The following is a 17,699-nucleotide window of genomic DNA, read 5'->3' as shown; positions in this document are numbered from 1 at the left end:
TTTAATTGCAGAATAGTAGAAATGCCCAGATAATAGCATACATAATATTAGCTTAAACATAAATGGTGCTTATTAACTGCCAGGTTCTGGGGTTTTTGTTGTTGTTGTTTTGTTCAAGTATAAATTCAATTAAATTCTTATAACAACAGTCTTATATAGATACTATAATTATGCTTATTATATAGATGAGGATACTAAGCCAGAGAGAAGTTAAGAAGGAATAGTATAAAGATATCCACCCAGGCTTTGCTCTAAGGATGGGCATGGCTCAGGCCCAGTCCACTCACTGACCCTGATATAGAAAATCCATTGCATCTAGATTAAAGTGAATCTCCATCCTAGCTTTGTGCTCAGAGGTCTTGGCAATTTGGAAAGCCAGAGGCAGAGTAATGACCAAGATTGAGGGAACTCAGAGTGCTTGCTCAGGATTGACTGAAAGTATTTGCAAAACAATTGGCTTTTGGATTCTATTTCTGGGTTCATATCAATCTCCAGTCAGCTCTCCAGAGGGGAGAGTATTCCACAGCACATAAATATTGAAACATCTCTTTAAGATGTTGGACACTTAAATGAGTACTAACATTAAAACTATCTTTTACTGCTCTTTCTCATCCCACTGATTATTTATTGTCTGAAAGGATAAATACAGGAAAGCAATTGACCTACCAATGGCCTATTCTTGATTACACATTGCATTAAATATAGAAATTATGAAGAGGGCACTTTGGAATTTGTCTCTAGCATCAGCAAAGATTGTGTAATGAAAAGGTATGTGGCTTAGCTTAATAGATTAATGCAAACCGCAGGTCACAAGAGGCCTGGAATAAGTGTGGCAGATCAACGCACATCTAGCAGTACTACAGAGAAGTAGGTCAAAGCCTAAGGTTTCTGATATGTCTTTGGTTTTTTTTTTGGATTTTTTTATTGTTATTTCCCCAATATAATTTTTTTTCTACCATATAGCATGGTGACCCAGTTACACATACATGTATACATTCTTTTTTCTCTCATTATCATGCTCTGTCATAAGTAACTGGACATAGTTCTCAGCACTACACAGAAGAATCTCATTGCTAATCCATTCTAAAAGCAACAGTTTACGTCCATTAACCCCAAGCTCCCAATCCATCCCCCTCCCCCCCCTCCCACCAGGCAACCACAAGTCTATTCTCCAAGTCCATGAGTTTCTTTGCTGGGGAAAGGTTCATTTGTGCCTTCTATTAGATTCCAGATATAAGTGATATCATATGGTATTTGTCTTGCTCTTTCCGACTTACTTCACTTAGAACTAGAGTCTCTAGTTCCATCCATGTTGCTGCAAATGGCATCATGTCATTCTATTTTATGGCTGAGTAGTATTCCATTGTGTATATATACCATATCTTCCCAATCCAATTGTCTATTGATAGATATTTGGGTTGTTTCCATGTCCTGGCTATTGTGAATAGAGCTGCAATGAACATACGAGTGCATGTGTCTTTTTTAAGGAAAGTTTTGTCTGGATATATGCCCAAGAGCGGGATTGCTGGGTCATACGGTAATTCTATGTATAGATTTCTAAGGTACCTCCATACTGTTCTCCACAGTGGTTGTACCAGATTACATTCCGACCAACTGTGCAGGAGGGTTCCCTTTTCTCCACCCCCTCCAGCACTTGTTATTTGTGGACTTATTAATGATGGCCATTCTGATTGGTGTGAGGTGATATCTCATGGTAGTTTTGATTTGCAGTTCTCTAATAATCAGTGATGCTGAGCATTTTTTCATGTGCTTGTTGGCCGTCTGTATATCTTCCTTGGAGAAATGTCTATTCAGGTCTTTTGCCCATTTTTTCCATTGGGTTGTTGGCTTTTTTGCTGTTGAGTTGTATAAGTTGTTTGTATATTTCAGAGATTAAGCCCTTGTCAGTTGTATCATTTGTAACTATTTTCTCCCATTCTGTAAACTGTTTCTTTGTTTTCTTTTTAGTTTCCTTGGCTGTGCAAAAGCTTGTCAGTTTGATTAGGTCCCATTGGTTTATTTTTGCTTTTATTTCTGTTGCTTTTCGAGACTGACCTGAGAAAACATTTGTAAGGTTGATGTCAGAGAATGTTTTGCCTATATTCTCTTCCAGGAGTTCAATGGTGTCTTAATTTATATTCAGGTCTTTTAGCCATTTTGAGCTGTCTTTGTACCTCTATAGCCTTGAGTATGATGCTTTGCACCTAACAGACATCTAATATATATTGTGTTCTTCAGTCAAAATCGTAAGAGTTTTGCCTCATTTATCCCATGTCTTCCTCTTGGTTTACACTCTCATTTTGCCGTAGCACATTCTTTAGGATCTTCCTTTAGGGAACTGGTACACGGGAGATAATTTTTATATTTTTAAATGGAATGACAATGAATAAATATGGGAGAGAGGGAGGGAGGGGTATCTGGCAGGTGAGGAATAGTATGCATGTCCTTTGCACGTGTTCAGTAGAGTCCAACATTTTTAAACTGTAATCTACAGTGAGAAATGCATTTTACATCATGTCCAGTATTCACCCACATATATACCCTGTATACATATGCACATATGTATATACATTATATATATGTGTGTGTGTATATATATATATATATATATACACACATATTCTTTTTTATATTATTTTCCATGATGGTCTATCTCAGGAGATTGAATATAGTTTCCCATGCTACACAGTAGGACCTGTTGTTTATCCATTCTAAATGTAATAGTTTGCATCTACTAACCCCAAACTCCCAATCTATACAAAGCCCTCTCCTCCTTTCCTCTTGGCAACCACAAATATGTTCTCTATGTCTATAAGTCTGCTTCTGTTTTGTGGATAGGTTCATTTGTACCATAGTTTAGATTCCACATATGAGTGATATCATATGATGTTTGGGCTTAATCTCTAAAATATACAAATAACTCATACAACTCAACAAAAAAACCCCAGACAACAAAAAAACCCCAGACAACCCAATTGAAAAGTGGGCAGAAGACCTAAGTAGACAGTTCTCCAAATAAGACATATGGATAGCCAGTAGGCACATGAAAAGATGCTCAACATGGCTAATTATTAGAGAAATACAAATCAAAATTACAGTGAAGTACCATCTTACACTGGTCAGAATGGCCATTATTAATAAGTCCACAAAAAAACAAATGCTAGAGAGGGTGTGGAGAAAAGAGAACCCCCTTAAACTGTTGGTAGAATGTAAATTAGTACAACCACTATGGAAAACAGTATGGATGTTCCTGAGAAAACTAAATATAGAACTTCCATATGATCCAGCAACCCTACTCCTGGCTTTACATCCAGAAAAAAGTAGAATTCAAAAAGATGCATTTATCCTTCTGTTCACTGCAGCTCTATTCACCATAGCCAAGACCTGGAAACAATGCAAACATCCATCCACAGATGAATGGATTAAGAAGATGTGGTACAGGAGTTCCCATCGTGGCACAGTGGTTGACGAATCTGACTAGGAACCATGAGGTTGCGGGTTCGCTCCCTGGCCTTGCTCAGTGGGTTGGGGATCTGGCGTTGCCATGGGCTGTGGTGTGGGTTGCAGACACGGCTGGGATCCTGCACTGCTGTGGCTCTGGTGTAGGCTGGTGGCTACAGCTCCGATTCGACCCCTAGCCTGGGAACCTCCATGTACCACAGGAGCAGCTCGAGAAAAGGCAAAAAGACAAAAAAAAAAAAAAAAAAGAAAAGAAAGATGATGTGGTACATACACGCAATGGAATACTACTCAGCCATAAAAAGAACAAAATAACGCCATTCATAGCAACATCAATGCAACCAGAGATTATCATATAAAGTGAAGTAAGTCTTACTTAAAAAAAATGTTCGTTGATCCCACTAAATCAATTTCAAGGTATCATGGCTAGAGCCTAAAATTTGAAAACCCTAGTAGCTGGAGGCTCATGCATTTCTGGAGTCAACTGGGCTGGAATCCTGCTCTGCCAATGTATTACCTATGTCATCACAGCTAAATTTCTTAATTTCTCTGAGCCGCTAATTTCACGCCTGTGAAATAGATAATCTATAGAATTTCTGTTACTTTTGCAAAGCATAAATCTGAATAAGCCGTTTCCATTTTAAGGGTTCCTTGTTGCTCTTCAGTCTAAATGTTTTATCTCAGATTATATGGCTTTGACAAGATGGCCTGTGTTGACCTTCATCTTTCTCCCCCAAGTGGCCCTAATTTATATACCATACTCCAACTCTTCTGATGTGCAGTTCCCTAAATGGACCATGTTTTCTCTTTGAACATTTGTTCATGCTCTTCTTCCTTCTTAATTAGCTTCTACTTGTTCTTTATGTCATAATATTGACCCTCAAGGAGCCTTCTTTGACTACCCAGATCTGCATTCAATACCCTTTTCTTGCGCTTCTATAGCCTCTTTGGCTTACCTTTCTCATAGCAGAGCATGGAGCACATTACTATTCTAATAAGTCATCTGTATCCCTCTAGAGGGCAGAGGACTCTATCTTCTTTTCTAGTCTCTTGTGTTATATTTACATGACTAAAAAAATTCTGTACATTCCCTCCCACCTCTCTTTGTAAGCAGGATAAGTTAGATAATGTATCCTGAGGATCAGGACAATTTATGTGAAAAATAAGTCATTGCTTAAATGATAGCTCTAAATAATCAGAGTAACCCTTTGGCAAGCATTTCTCAAATGTTCTCACTTACTACCAGTGGTTGAGGATGCACATGGGTGGAGGTCTTAGAAATGAATGGTCATTGAGTACCAAATCTCCTTGCCCAGATCACGTATAATAAAGGAGAAAGTTGTCTACATTTGTCACCTCTGGAAGCCGACATAAGTCTAGCACAATCCCAAGAAGAGCACTCTCAGAAGATGGGAAAAAATAATGAGAACATCAAGCTTTAAAGAAAGGGGATTGAGGAAAGAAGAGTTAATGGTATATCAGTTACTATTAGCACTTATCTGGTCATAGAGATTCTTTCATTAAGAGATTTGTCATTATTCTTTAAAAGTCACTTAAAATTGATGGTAATATGTTCTAAGAAAAAAGAATCTGATTGCTTTGCTCAACTGATGAATTTTAACTCTCTATGGATATGGCATTTATCACTGGAATTCCCAAACTGAAACAAGAATACTTTGGCTCTGTTTATAGAAACTGAAATAAAACAAAACACATCTGTAAGTAATCTACTGTGTTCACCGTGTTCACTGTTCAAATCCCTACACAGAGCCTCACAAAGCTGTGAATCAGAGTGAGATTAAAAAAAAAAAGCCATTAAACTAAAGTAAAATTAACACCAAAAAAATCACCAGAGAATGAGACTGGGGACAAACATCAACAGAGGCATGAACTGTTCATGACAAAGTTGTGACTCAATGAAGTATCAAACCTCTGAATTCAGGAAACTGTTGGGGAAGAGACATCGATGATCCCACATTGCCCCAGGAGCACAGGAGAGGTTCACACCTGGCCATGAAGCTTCCCTGTCAACACTTTTTCTATTCTTCATCACCTTTATCTTAGAATTTCCCAAAACATATTTTTTCAGTACATTCTGTGCTTTCCAGAAAACTAAGACTGTGTGTATCCCATTTGCTTTACTTCACTGATACTAAAAGTTATTCAGGGAGTTACCATTTCGGCTCAGCAGAAACGAACCCAACTAGTAATTGTGAAGATGTGGGTTTGATCCCTGGCCTTACTCAGTGGGTTAAGGATCTGGTGTTGCCATGAGATATAGTGTAGGTTGCAGATGTGGCTCAGCTCTGGCATTGCTGTGGCTGTGGCCTACCTGGGAACTGCCATATGCCACAGGTGTGGCCATAAAAAGCAAAAAAAAGAGAGAAGTTATTCAGATGAAATATTTCTGTCTCAGCTATAAAAGAGGGTTATATAATAAGACTAGCCTGCCACAAGGAGTTAATAAAATATATTTGAACTGAGTGCTAGGTAGCATCAATTTATTTATTTATTTATATTATTTAAGGGAAGTTAAAGAAAAAGGACAGAAATCATCTAAAGGTAATCTGTGGTGGATTCTATGGAGTGGTTCCCTAGCAGACTCCAGAATTCCTTTCCTCCATCTCTTTGCTTACTGGAAAGATAAAACACTATTTCTCAGTACCCTCTTGCAACTACAAGAAACTTATAAATATTGCCAATGAGAAGTTGTTGGGGTTTTCTGGGCATCTTTTTAAAGGGATGGACTTGACCGGCACATTTCACTGGTCGTTTACACCTTTTCCCTACTTTCTTCTTGGAGAGTGGTTATGAAGTCTGGAGCTGCAGCAGCCATCTGAGAATCACGAGGCAACATGAGAAAGCAGGCTAGCTGCTGAGGAAAGCAGAGGAGAAAAGTGAAAAGAGGCCACTTTATGGGAACAGGGCCACCTGACTTCCTTACAGGTTGAGACAAATATATTAGTTGGGTTTTCTATTGTTTTACAGACAAACATGATCTGACTGGATTCACTGTTGTTATTGACAACCCTTTTGGGGCCCCTAGAAATTTGGCTAGTCCATTCTATGGACAACTGTTAATCCCAACTCTGAACCAGATGGACATTCAAGCAACGTAGTATGAAGATAGTGTTAGTTCTGATGATAAGACACCATCATTAGTGACATCTAATAAGAGCTATGGTTTTTAACAAACAATTGACTAAGTAGCTCAATGTGTAACAAAAACGTAGCTAAGTGTACTCTACTTATGCAGATGATACGACTGAACCTGAGTTGTTTTCTAGTTTTCTTCCCTTTTCTTGTCACACTCTTTGTTTGTTTGTTTATGCTTTTTGTTTTTGATGACTGAAACATGCCAGCAGATGTTTGGGCCAAGTGACCATGGAACAGATGAAATTCAATAGGCTCCTAAACCTATGACTTTGAGTCAACAGCTAGATATAATCAATAACCTTCCTAAACAGTTATATTTTAGTTCAATAAACCTATTGATATATAGCCCAATAATACAAAGTATAGTTCAATAATATATAATTCTAGTAATATTCCTAAATAGTCAACATGTATTGAGCCAGGCACTAGGATAATTTCATTTAATCCACAAACAGTTCACAGGAAACAGTGTATACCATTGTCCCCATTTTACAGTGAGGAAGGTGAAGCTTTTAAAAATTAATACATTTGAAGCAAGGGCCTAGAAAGACAAATCCATAGCCTCAAGTCTTTCCCAAATTGAATGCACATGCAATTTCATGATTTTTTATAATATATCCTGTAGATCCTTCCATTATAATGGAATATATTATCATGTAATTATTTATTTATAAGACAGTTTCAGCTTTTAGGCTGAGTTCCCTGAGGGTATGGATAGTCTCTAAACTTTTCTGTATGACCTGTGGAATACAACAGAGGCTCAATAAAAGTTTCCTACAAGTATTGGTGAGTAGCTGCTGGGGAATCAAGGTCACTTAACTGGAATATTGAGGAACTGTGTGCTGTTTGCTAATTTAATTTTACAGCTGTGCTGTATTAGTCAATAAGTATGTATTTAGTATGCAGATATTAAGTACTTAGTATCACATGGACCACAGAAAATCTTATTTTGCATAAATAAGTCTAAATGGACACAAATTTGTGATTACCTGGAGAAGAAAAAAAGTTATCTCTAGGATTTATCAAGAGCAAGTAATTCTTTTTCTTGTCAGGGTTACTAGGTTTGTAAATCAAGGGGTTCTCTTAAACATAGCACACATTAATATCCATAGGATATATGACAAAGTCTTCCACAGTGTTCATGGATGAACCAAAAATCCACACCAGATAAAGAGTAGACAGGATTAATAGTTAACTGAACATCTGAAGGAGTGTTGATTAATGGAGGTCTCGAGTGATGAGTTGCAGGGATTGTACCTGACATTGATCGATCATCTTATCAATGCCATGGATGATAAGATTAAATATGAGGTCCACAGTGATTAAATATGAGGACCGTATAAACTTAGAAAGAATAGCTAAGAAAGAATAGCTTAGAAAGAACAGCTATAGTGGAGGACAAAAATCCATATTCTAAGATATCTGCATTGGCTGCAACAGTTGACCAAACCTAACAAGCAAATATTTAACTTGAATGAGGAGAATATTCTACATTAAAAAAATCATCGGATGAATACAGGATTTTGCAAAATATATTGGAGAATCTGGCTTAAGAGCAATTCAAGTAAAAACAAAATAGAGGTTTGGTTAAAGTACAATATAAGCCAATAAATGACAGCTAATAGAAAAGTTTATGCCACATTAATACATGTAAAGAATTAAGACCAAAGGACATAAATGTCCCATTGATTTCTGTACTTTTCTGACCATATCTGGAACAGTGTCCAGTTCTGCATGATATGATCAACAGAGGGCAGTCATAAACTCAGTGGACTTGAGTACATTCAGAATATGGCTACCAAAAGGCTAAATGTATGGATTATAACATAAGACATGACTAAGATAGCTAGGAGTTTATGCTGAAGAAATTATTATACTTCTCAAGGTTATGTGCTTATTTGCTTCATGCTTGTAAGACCAGCTCTGAGCACAGAGTCTGGTTCATGTTTCGAGTTCAATAAATGTTTGTTAATGAAGGTGGTCATGGCAGTCACTTCAAATATCTGAAGGGCTATTAATGAGGTCTAGATACTGTGTCCACTTAGGTTGATCTAGTATCTATGATAAATACTACTTGGAGAAAAAAATATTTATTGCATGCAGACTACTCTGGAATTATAGACATAATGATGAGCCAAAGTAGACAAGGTTCTTATCCCTATGGAGCCCGGACTTGAGATCAGTCATCTCCAAAATGAGCTGTTTGCCCCATTTGAGGGGATAAAGGACATATTAGAACTATCACTAATGTTTTTTAAAAATCTCATTCTTCTATTTTCTTTCTATATTTGATACATGTTTTATAATGCATATATCAGTAAGGTAAATAAGTGAATCTCACTTAGAAACAAATGCATATTTTGGGGGGAGTTAACACTCAAGCATTTTTATTGATGGGGTGTGTGGTTCAACATACTTGGCAAGCCCAAGTGAAGAATGTTAATTGGAGTAACACAGACGCTCAACTGTGTCGAGTGCCACATGTAATTTCCATTGCCCCTACTTGTGACTAGTTTATCTTCACCCAAACATAAAGCCTCAGTGGTCGTATACTGTGGGGGCCTTTAAATGCTGGCACAGCAGAGGGAGCCTAATGCATTATAAACTCTAAGCAGTTGTCAGGCATTGGCGACAGGACTTACACCATTCTCTGTTCAACTCCTGGGAGAAACAGCACTGTGCAGATCCAATCTTTCGAATCTGTCATGGTGGTGTTTTTTTTTTAAACAACCGTCATTTATAGATGAATCCTTTATAAAGGGCAGGTTTTTATCAGAAGGGCTGAGGGTTCAGGGCCAACACTTGAGAAGCAGAGAGGTAAGGGGCAGAAGTTGCCCCTAATAGAAAAGCCACTGTGGGCCATGCCTATATGACATGTTCCTTTGACACAGAGATATATGCACAAATAGAGGCAGATTTTATGTGGAAACCCCCCAAAATGCAACATGTGAAATTGTATTTAACCACTGCAATGTGTGAGGCTGTCAATATAACCTTCCTTTTGTAGATAAGAAGGTGAGGAGAAACTACCAATGCTGGGTTGAATTCTAGGACTAAGTCTCACAGCAAAACCCTCTGTTGGATTGAGGGTGGAGTCTAGATTTTTCACAGAGGCTCACTGGACTCTGCCATCTGCCTCTGCCCAGCTTTCTGACCCTCCCGTCTTACCTCTTGTCATTACTCCTCTCACTCAGGTTTCTATTTTTGATTGATTGAGCGTCTTCTAGTTCCTCTAACACACCATGCTTCTGCTCACCTCCAGGCTTTCACGTACACTGTTCCCTGTGCCTCCAACAATAGCCCCAGCCCTGGAAGTTACTTTGTGCTTCCCTTATAGGAGCACTCTTCACACTGTGTTCTCATCACATGTTTACATCTTTGTTGCATCCAATAGAGGAGAAGGTACCCACCTTCCTCTTTGTGCCCTGATGAACCCAATACTGAACTCAGGTCCTGGCACTTAGCAGACACTAAATAAATAATGCCCTGACTCCATGCTGTGCTATCTTAGGCAAGTCACTCAATTTCTCTGGGCCTCAGTTTCTGCAATAATAATATGAGGTTACTCTCTTGTTAGCTCTGAAATAGTGTCATGTAAGGAAGGCTGCAACCTTTTCTATCCTACAACAACTCTTCTCCTTTACCACCAAGCTTACTAAGTGCTTCCTAATCAAGTCTCTTATTGTAATTTTCCCTCTTCTTCTATCTAGCTATTGACATTGTTCTCTCTAAATTAACTGATAACCTCTTAGTGGCCATATCCCAAATCCTCTCTTTAGTCCTCATTCTAATGACCTCTCTGAAGCATTTGAAAATCTTACCTATGTGGTCTCTGCTAAGCCTTTTTCTCCTAGTTTTAAGCTGAGATTTTTGGCTGTTTCTTATTTTCTTCTGCCTCCAAATGCCACTTTCTTATTCTAGAGCTTTGCCATCTTTCACTACTATCATCTTATCTTAATTTGTCTCAACATCTAACCATGTTCCTCTTTGTCTGCTGAAAGCTGGCAGTGCTATGTTGCCCAAATACAGATCAATTCAGTCCCTAGTTACGGCGTTTTGATGGCTCCCATTGTGTGTAGGATTACCCGCTACAGATACACACACACACACACACACACACACACTCACACACTACTGAGGATCATTTTGGAGCCCAGGCAGACACTGCTATTCAAGCATGACTTCAGAACCCTTCTTAACACAGATTTGCAGACAGACAGATATTACCAATTAGTATGTGTGAGTACAGGATGGAACCCATTCATTCACAATCTGGCTCCAATCTGCTTTCCAGCCTCATTTCCTATCACTTTCTTTCCCATCCACACTCCATGTTCTGGGTGCTTCAGAACTTCCCTAATGAGCCACACTCTTTCAGGTTACTTCACCCCTGTGCATGCTCATTAGTCTCTAAGGAAAGCATTTTTTTCTACTGCACCTGGTCAATTCCTACAAATCCTTCCATAGCTGATTCAAATATTTCTTTTTGGAGACCCTCCTGACCAGCAGCTTGAAATGCTTGTTTTTTTTTTTTTCTGTTTACATTAAATGGTAATGATCTATTTCTACATGTACCCATCCCTTTGTCCCTAGTATATGACTTCCTCTGGGATGGGACCATATCTTGGTCATCTTTGTATCACCCATTGAACTTACAACAGTAGCTAGAACACGGTAGGTGCCAAACACTTATTGAATGAAGGACTGTGCAGATGGCTGAATGAATGACAGGCTTTAACTCTGAATAAAATGGAGTTAGGGCTCAGGGTTTCTGCTTAGGAATGCTGTTAGGGACACTGCCACAGCAATGCTCTTGGACTCACCTGGACCTAGAAATTTTGAAAAGTTCAGAATTTCACTGATAAAAACCAGTAATAATAATAATGATGATGATAATAGCTAACATTATCCAATGCATATTGTGTGCCAAGAGAAAAACTGCTTAAGACTTAAAGAATGAGGAGCAGAACAATTTTAAAATATGATTAAAGAGCAGAATAAAGATAATTCTGAGCATAAAGAGTTACACTTTGATCTGTAATCCAAAAATATGACAACTGTCTAAAACTCCACTGCAAGAACTTTTGATCATTCAGTAGTATAAAGAGGTCAAAGCCAAAGGAAAGAATATTGCTTATACATGTCTGGGCTGGGCAGTAAATAACATGTTTTTTTAATATCATTCTATAGTGGCTACAGTTATGATTATCCTAAGAAATTTCTGTCTAGGTCAAATCTATGTGGGTGAAAATTAGCTTTCAGGATATGGTCTCCTAGTAGTCCTAAGAATAGCCATAAGATCTGGGGAAATAAAAAATGAATAAATAAATAAAAGGAGCAGAATAAGCAAAACAAAACAAAACAAAACAAAACAAAACAGATCTGGGGAAAAAAATAAGCTGTAGGTGACAGAAATTTGAGGAGTGATAGGGCTGACTATTGTATGCTCCTCTTAGAGACTTACAATGCTGTTAGCTATTGCAGAGAAGGCGGAAGAAAACCTGCTGGGTGTGGCTTAACCCAGAATTTTCCACATGCATTTGACCAGTGAATGTTTTTTAATAGAATGTTTCGGGTGTGTTGTCATGGGATTAGAATTGGAAATACTGGCTTTGGAAGTTCTTTGGAAACCGTTCAGTGCTGGGATTCTAGCTGTGGGCAGTGGCTAAGGGCTTTGCTGTGAAGACCTGTCTGATTTAGAGACGGTTAAGACTGTGGTCTGGGCCAGAAGAGACTCACGCCTGGTATTATGGACATGATAAAAATTCAGCCCTTTATAAAGGCTTGGGAGAAAAGGGCCCACTCTTAATCAGTCCTCTGAATTAACAGTTTTGTTATGGCTGTCTCACACAGTCACAGGAATTTATATTTTCATTTTATCCCAAAGAAAAACTTGACCATCTTTCTTTAATACTATCAACCTGGAAGCTTGACAGTAAGGATTAAAAATTGCTCCTTCCTTCCCACTTGGTTATTGGAAAGGCTCTGAAAGGTAATCAGTCTTGTGAAGCTGCACTTTACAGTCTGCATAAAAACGCCATGATTTTCCTTCCTCTCCCCAACCTAATTGAAAGTGCATAATATCAGCCAGCTGGGGAAATGTAAACGGTAAACATATACGATATATCATGCTATCACCCCAAAGCTGGTTGCTTATAGGGACTGGGGGCTTGTCAGGACCAAAGGGAATCTGGAAAACAAGATTTTTTTTCATCTAGAATGAGAGCCCTTTGTGCCTTCTACCCTCTCCCCTCCCCTCCTCCTTCCAGACTTCAAGTTACAGCCAGATTAAGCCAAGGTCAGGCAACTCTTCCTGTGTGTGTCATTCCAAGGGTCACCTAACAATGTATATTGACTAACACTCTCTTATATCAGCCTTTCAAGAGATAAGGAATTTTGCTTTTGGCAGGAGGTGGGGTTGGAATCATCTAGCTCCCTACGTCTTCAATAGTACTGACAGATGGTTCTATTATCTCTTTCCTTAGCGGCTAAGGCTAAAGATCCTTGGCCTTGTCACCTCTCATCTTTCTCTACTTCATCAAATTCCAATTGCCAAGATTATCTCCTTTTCTACCTTTGATCATCCATGAAAATCTATACAGGATCACATATTCCTTCAGCAGAAAATCCCAATCTATTCAAAATCTGCAATTCGGAGGCTGTCTGTAATTCCACCTACTTAAAAGTCATCATGCTCTTCTCTGACTCCTCACCTCCCAGTGTCGTGTCACCTTCCTGAATAAGTCTTTTATAGTAAGGCTCTCAGAAGAAAGGACAACATTCATTCAAAGTTTTTATCACTAGTTCTCTGTTACAGTATTCCTTCAAAAATTGCTCCCTGTTGCCTCATGAGCCCAAGTACTACTGTTCATTCATGCCACCTTACAACTGGCAGTTGTTTTATTTTTGATGGCTGATACCTTACAGGGAGGTCAAAGCACAGCACCTGTCAAGAGTACTATGTCATTTCAGTTATAATAGATTGAAGGATATATTGTTATCTGCTTCAGCAATAGCAATGATTTGAAACACTGAATTAAAACCACATTCATCTTTCAATAAGTTATATTACCTGTCAATGGGCACTGGTGGATGGTATGGCTTGTTGACCTTGGCATAGAGACCCTCCAGGTGATCTCGCTCTGGAGACAGTGGCCGGCCATCCCGAGGGTAGCCCAGTGGTCCAGCCCGAGGGGGAGATGGAGACCTATAGACATTTGCTGATGTACACGGTTCCCGGAAGTGGTTCACTCTGGCATAGTTGGGGTCCATTTCATCATCGTCCATATCATGCAGTGATCCAATTGCACCAGTAGCATAATCAATGAGACCTCTTGCCTGCTTTTCCCTTATCTCCTGGTGTTTTGCTCCAATCCTGAAAAATGTAGAACAAGGTATATGTGAGTTTATATGCCAATACAATGATAGACACTCCTGAAACTATGGTAATTCTTTCTATTCAGTCACTTAACTGTCACTTTTCTGGACACTCAGGATCACACCATGCAGAAATGTCAATAGCATATTCCATAGAATTAATTTTATATCGCTGACCTTTAATTTGTTCAGGGTATTTATTTTAATAGTAATGCTATAGGTATTTTAACATTTTGCCCACTGATGAATGGTCTGATTGCAGAGTCTAAGGCTGATTTTCGTTAACATTTCCTCCCTATAAGTGGGATGTGCTCATGGGAACAGTCTATCTTTGGTGTAATATTATAGAGGTCTTTCTGCACAGGGATGCATGTTAAAGAGTGCATCAGAATCATATACTTTGTCTATGATATTACTATTTGGTGCCTTAGAGTTCCAGTGTATTCTTCTAAAGAGAAGAGCTTGCAAGAATTGATTTGAATATGAAAAAGAAATACAGAGGCTTTCTGGTCACTAAAAGCAGTAGGATCAGAGATAATTTATAAGAGACTAAGTTTTTGGTTACACAAATGGGGATCATTGTGTTTCATTATACAGGGGCTAGGGACAGAGTAAAATAGTGAAGAAATTAATAGGCTCCTGACAGAGATGAATTGGCACATATAAGTGAATTAAACACCATTACTGGCAGAACTCCACAGCATTAAAGCCTTTAGTGATATTACAAAACGCTCCTGCTAATCAGTGTGCTGTGCAGACTATCGGGAATGGGAACAGAAAAATGACTTAGATGGATTCCAAATCCAGCTGAGTTTTGAGAATTTGATATTTAATCTGGAAAGTGTTAGACCAGTTCTCCAAAGTTCCCAGCTATGTGTTTGTTAAAATGGAAAGGTCACTGCGGCATCTTATTGGCTGCTGGTGATCTGATGAGGATGTCAGGAGATGTTCTGCATTAATGAGGAAGGAATGTAACCTCCTATCACTGGGCAAATAAGGTGCACTGTGTACAAGAGAAGAGAAGTAAGATGATGTTGGCTCAGGTGGTGAAAGAAAGGACTTTCCAGAAAGGATGGGAATAAAAATGAAGTCCTGGGCTCAGAGAAATGAGAGGATTGTGGGCTAGAAGTGAAAGCTCTTCATATGCCTGAAAATATATATCGAAGGCCTGGATGAGGGAAAAAAGCAAAAACTGAATTCTCTCAGTGTCTTTTCTTCTTCAAATAAAAACAGCTGTTTTTGCACAAGGCAGCTAGTTTTATTTTACAGAACATCAAACTCTGTAAAAATCTTTAAAAGCCATGATCTTTCAAGGTATTTTCCCTTTTGGCAGAATAGTCTTTTTTTTTTTTTTTTCTTTGAGTAGAATAGAGGAAGGAAAAATTAAAAGACAAAGAAGAAGGTATAGAACAAAACAAAACACAAATAGTTGTCTATCTTCAAGCCACAACAGATGATAATAAAGGCCAGGATGCATCATTGCATATCTCTTTTGACTAGGTCAAATCATGTACCCTACACATAAATAATTAGAAGACTTTATATTTTGTGTAAAGGGGAGCTTGGAGCACCAAGGGATTTTGAATGGAGATGAAAGGAAGATTACACAGTAGGGTACCCGTTAAGAGGCCCTGCCTGTCCTCTTTCAATGCATGTTAGTCCAAGATTCATGGATGTTTGTTTTGAATAATTTTTGATGGAGAAGATAAACCTGCGCCATTCTGCAGCAAAACAATCTTTCCAGGGACAGTGCAGACTGGATTATCAGTATGCTTGCTGCACTCTGATGACAGGGATGGATTTTTCCATTGCAAATGGAGCACAGGACATCAATAAAGTTAGGCGGTGGGATTCGACGTGGTTACTATTCCTCCTAAGTGGGATGCCTTCCGGAGAAATCATTCAGCAGAAAGATGAACATCTCATAGCTGCCACACAGGGCTACACTTGTGCATTAATGAAAGAGGAAAATACCAAGCTTGATTTTTTAAAAATCACAGAAATAGAACACTAGAGTCCATGTTCCTTAGTTCTTCACTTCTCTTTCATAGAGGTTCTCATTAATTAAGCTTGCTGAGTATGTAAAGATTCTCGGATGAAAAGTACTCCATATATGCAAAGCAGCATTTTATCTTGCGTTTTTTTCCTTTCTAAAACAAAACCAAATTTCTCTTTGATCCTCTCTGTGCCACTGAGTGTTTCAGTAACTAATTTCATATTAATCACTCAGTAGGTGAAATAGTAATTTCTCTGAACCGTCATTATTATGCCATATATCAGGATCTCTCTGTGTGGGGGAGGACAAGGCAGTCTCTGAAAAGGGGTGTATGGAAGCAGAAGAGACTCTCTCAAGAGAGAAGTGTCAAGGAAATAGATTTCAGGGGTGGTGGGGGGTTGTTCTGATCTCCCTCTGTCCCATTTCAGTGTGAGAATTCTATTTGTTTATAGTCATTTCCACGTGAATGTCTCGGTACCACTGGAAACTCAACCTGTTTAAATATCTATTTTTCAAAATTGCCCTGGATAATATACCCTTTTTATTGGCTGGTACCACCAGTTTCCTAATTATCCCCAGAACACTGCCTCTGAATTGTTTAAATATCTCTCTCCCTTCCCCTTCAAAAACACTGTTGTTTCTTCTTTCCCCATTATACCTCTTAGATAGCCTCCTTTATTTTCATTTCTTTAGTCACAGTCTAGTTTTAGGCTTTATGTTGCCTAGTACCACGCTGTCCAATATGGTGACTATTAACCATAGGATGCCATACATATTTGATTTGGAATTGGTTACAATTAAATAAAATTTAAAATTCACTTTCTCAGTTTCACAAACCACATGTCAAGTACCCAATAGCCACAGGAACTAGTGACTAATATATTAGACTGTGCAGATATAGACTAGTTCCATCGCTGCAGAAAGTTCTATTAGTTTGTACTGGCTAGATTATTTTAAGATTTTTAAAATATGTCACCATATCCCACTTTAACCTATATCTTAAAAGGCTAGCAGATATTCTTCCTCAAAGAGCATTTCTATTGTCTCCCTGTTGGATCAAGGATCTCTAACCAAAGATTGTAATAAATGATGGAATAAGAGTACGTTTTTCCCTGAACCATAATAAATGAACAATTGAGAAACTAGGAAGAAAATTTTATCTATGATAGAATTAGAATACAGCCATAGTCTTCAAACGTGCAATGGAATTTGCACTCAATCCAAAAGGGTATTATATATATCCTCATCTCTAGTACGTTAGACATTTTACTAAAAATAAGAGAGAGAGTCCAGAGGACCAGAGACAACAAACTTTTACTTAGAAGGAGAGCGTCTGAAGACAGGGGTAGGACCCTGGAATTGCAGGGTCAATCTTTGTGAGGTTTCAACCTGAGAATGGAGGAGAACCTGGGCTAACAGAGAGAGGTTTCCACTGAGAGATCTAATTCCTTCTACCCTGAAGAAATTTCAGGGAGGTAAATGAAGAGAAGACAAAGGAAGACAGCTTTGAAGCTGTCAGGGCAGGATGAGCAGAGCAGAGATAAACACACACAAAGCAGCAAAACAAAACCTTAAATAATCTAAGAGACATCACTAAGCAGGAGGATCTCTTGTTCAGATGATCTGCTCTCCCCAGACAGAAGACCACAGAAAACAAGCCCGCAGGGCAGTGTACCCAAAGACCAAGCAAAAAGATATTTTGAGAGAACAT

General features: G+C 38.5%; 1 protein-coding gene across 1 annotated transcript in view; it reads right to left on the bottom strand.

Annotated features, from left to right (window-relative positions):
* PARD3B (par-3 family cell polarity regulator beta) overlaps positions 1 to 17,699 on the bottom strand; it is a 1,037,082-nt gene that overhangs the window by 159,294 nt on the left and 860,089 nt on the right. The window contains exon 20 of the mRNA XM_047773303.1: positions 13,688 to 13,990. Coding sequence (XP_047629259.1) covers positions 13,688 to 13,990 — 303 coding nt within the window. The remainder of the gene's footprint in view (positions 1 to 13,687; positions 13,991 to 17,699) is intronic.

The sequence above is a fragment of the Phacochoerus africanus genome, chromosome 3, assembly GCF_016906955.1.
Source record: "Phacochoerus africanus isolate WHEZ1 chromosome 3, ROS_Pafr_v1, whole genome shotgun sequence".
Lineage (NCBI taxonomy): Eukaryota > Metazoa > Chordata > Mammalia > Artiodactyla > Suidae > Phacochoerus > Phacochoerus africanus.
Note: the sequence above shows the minus strand (reverse complement) of the source record. Positions and strands in the feature narration are given on the sequence as shown.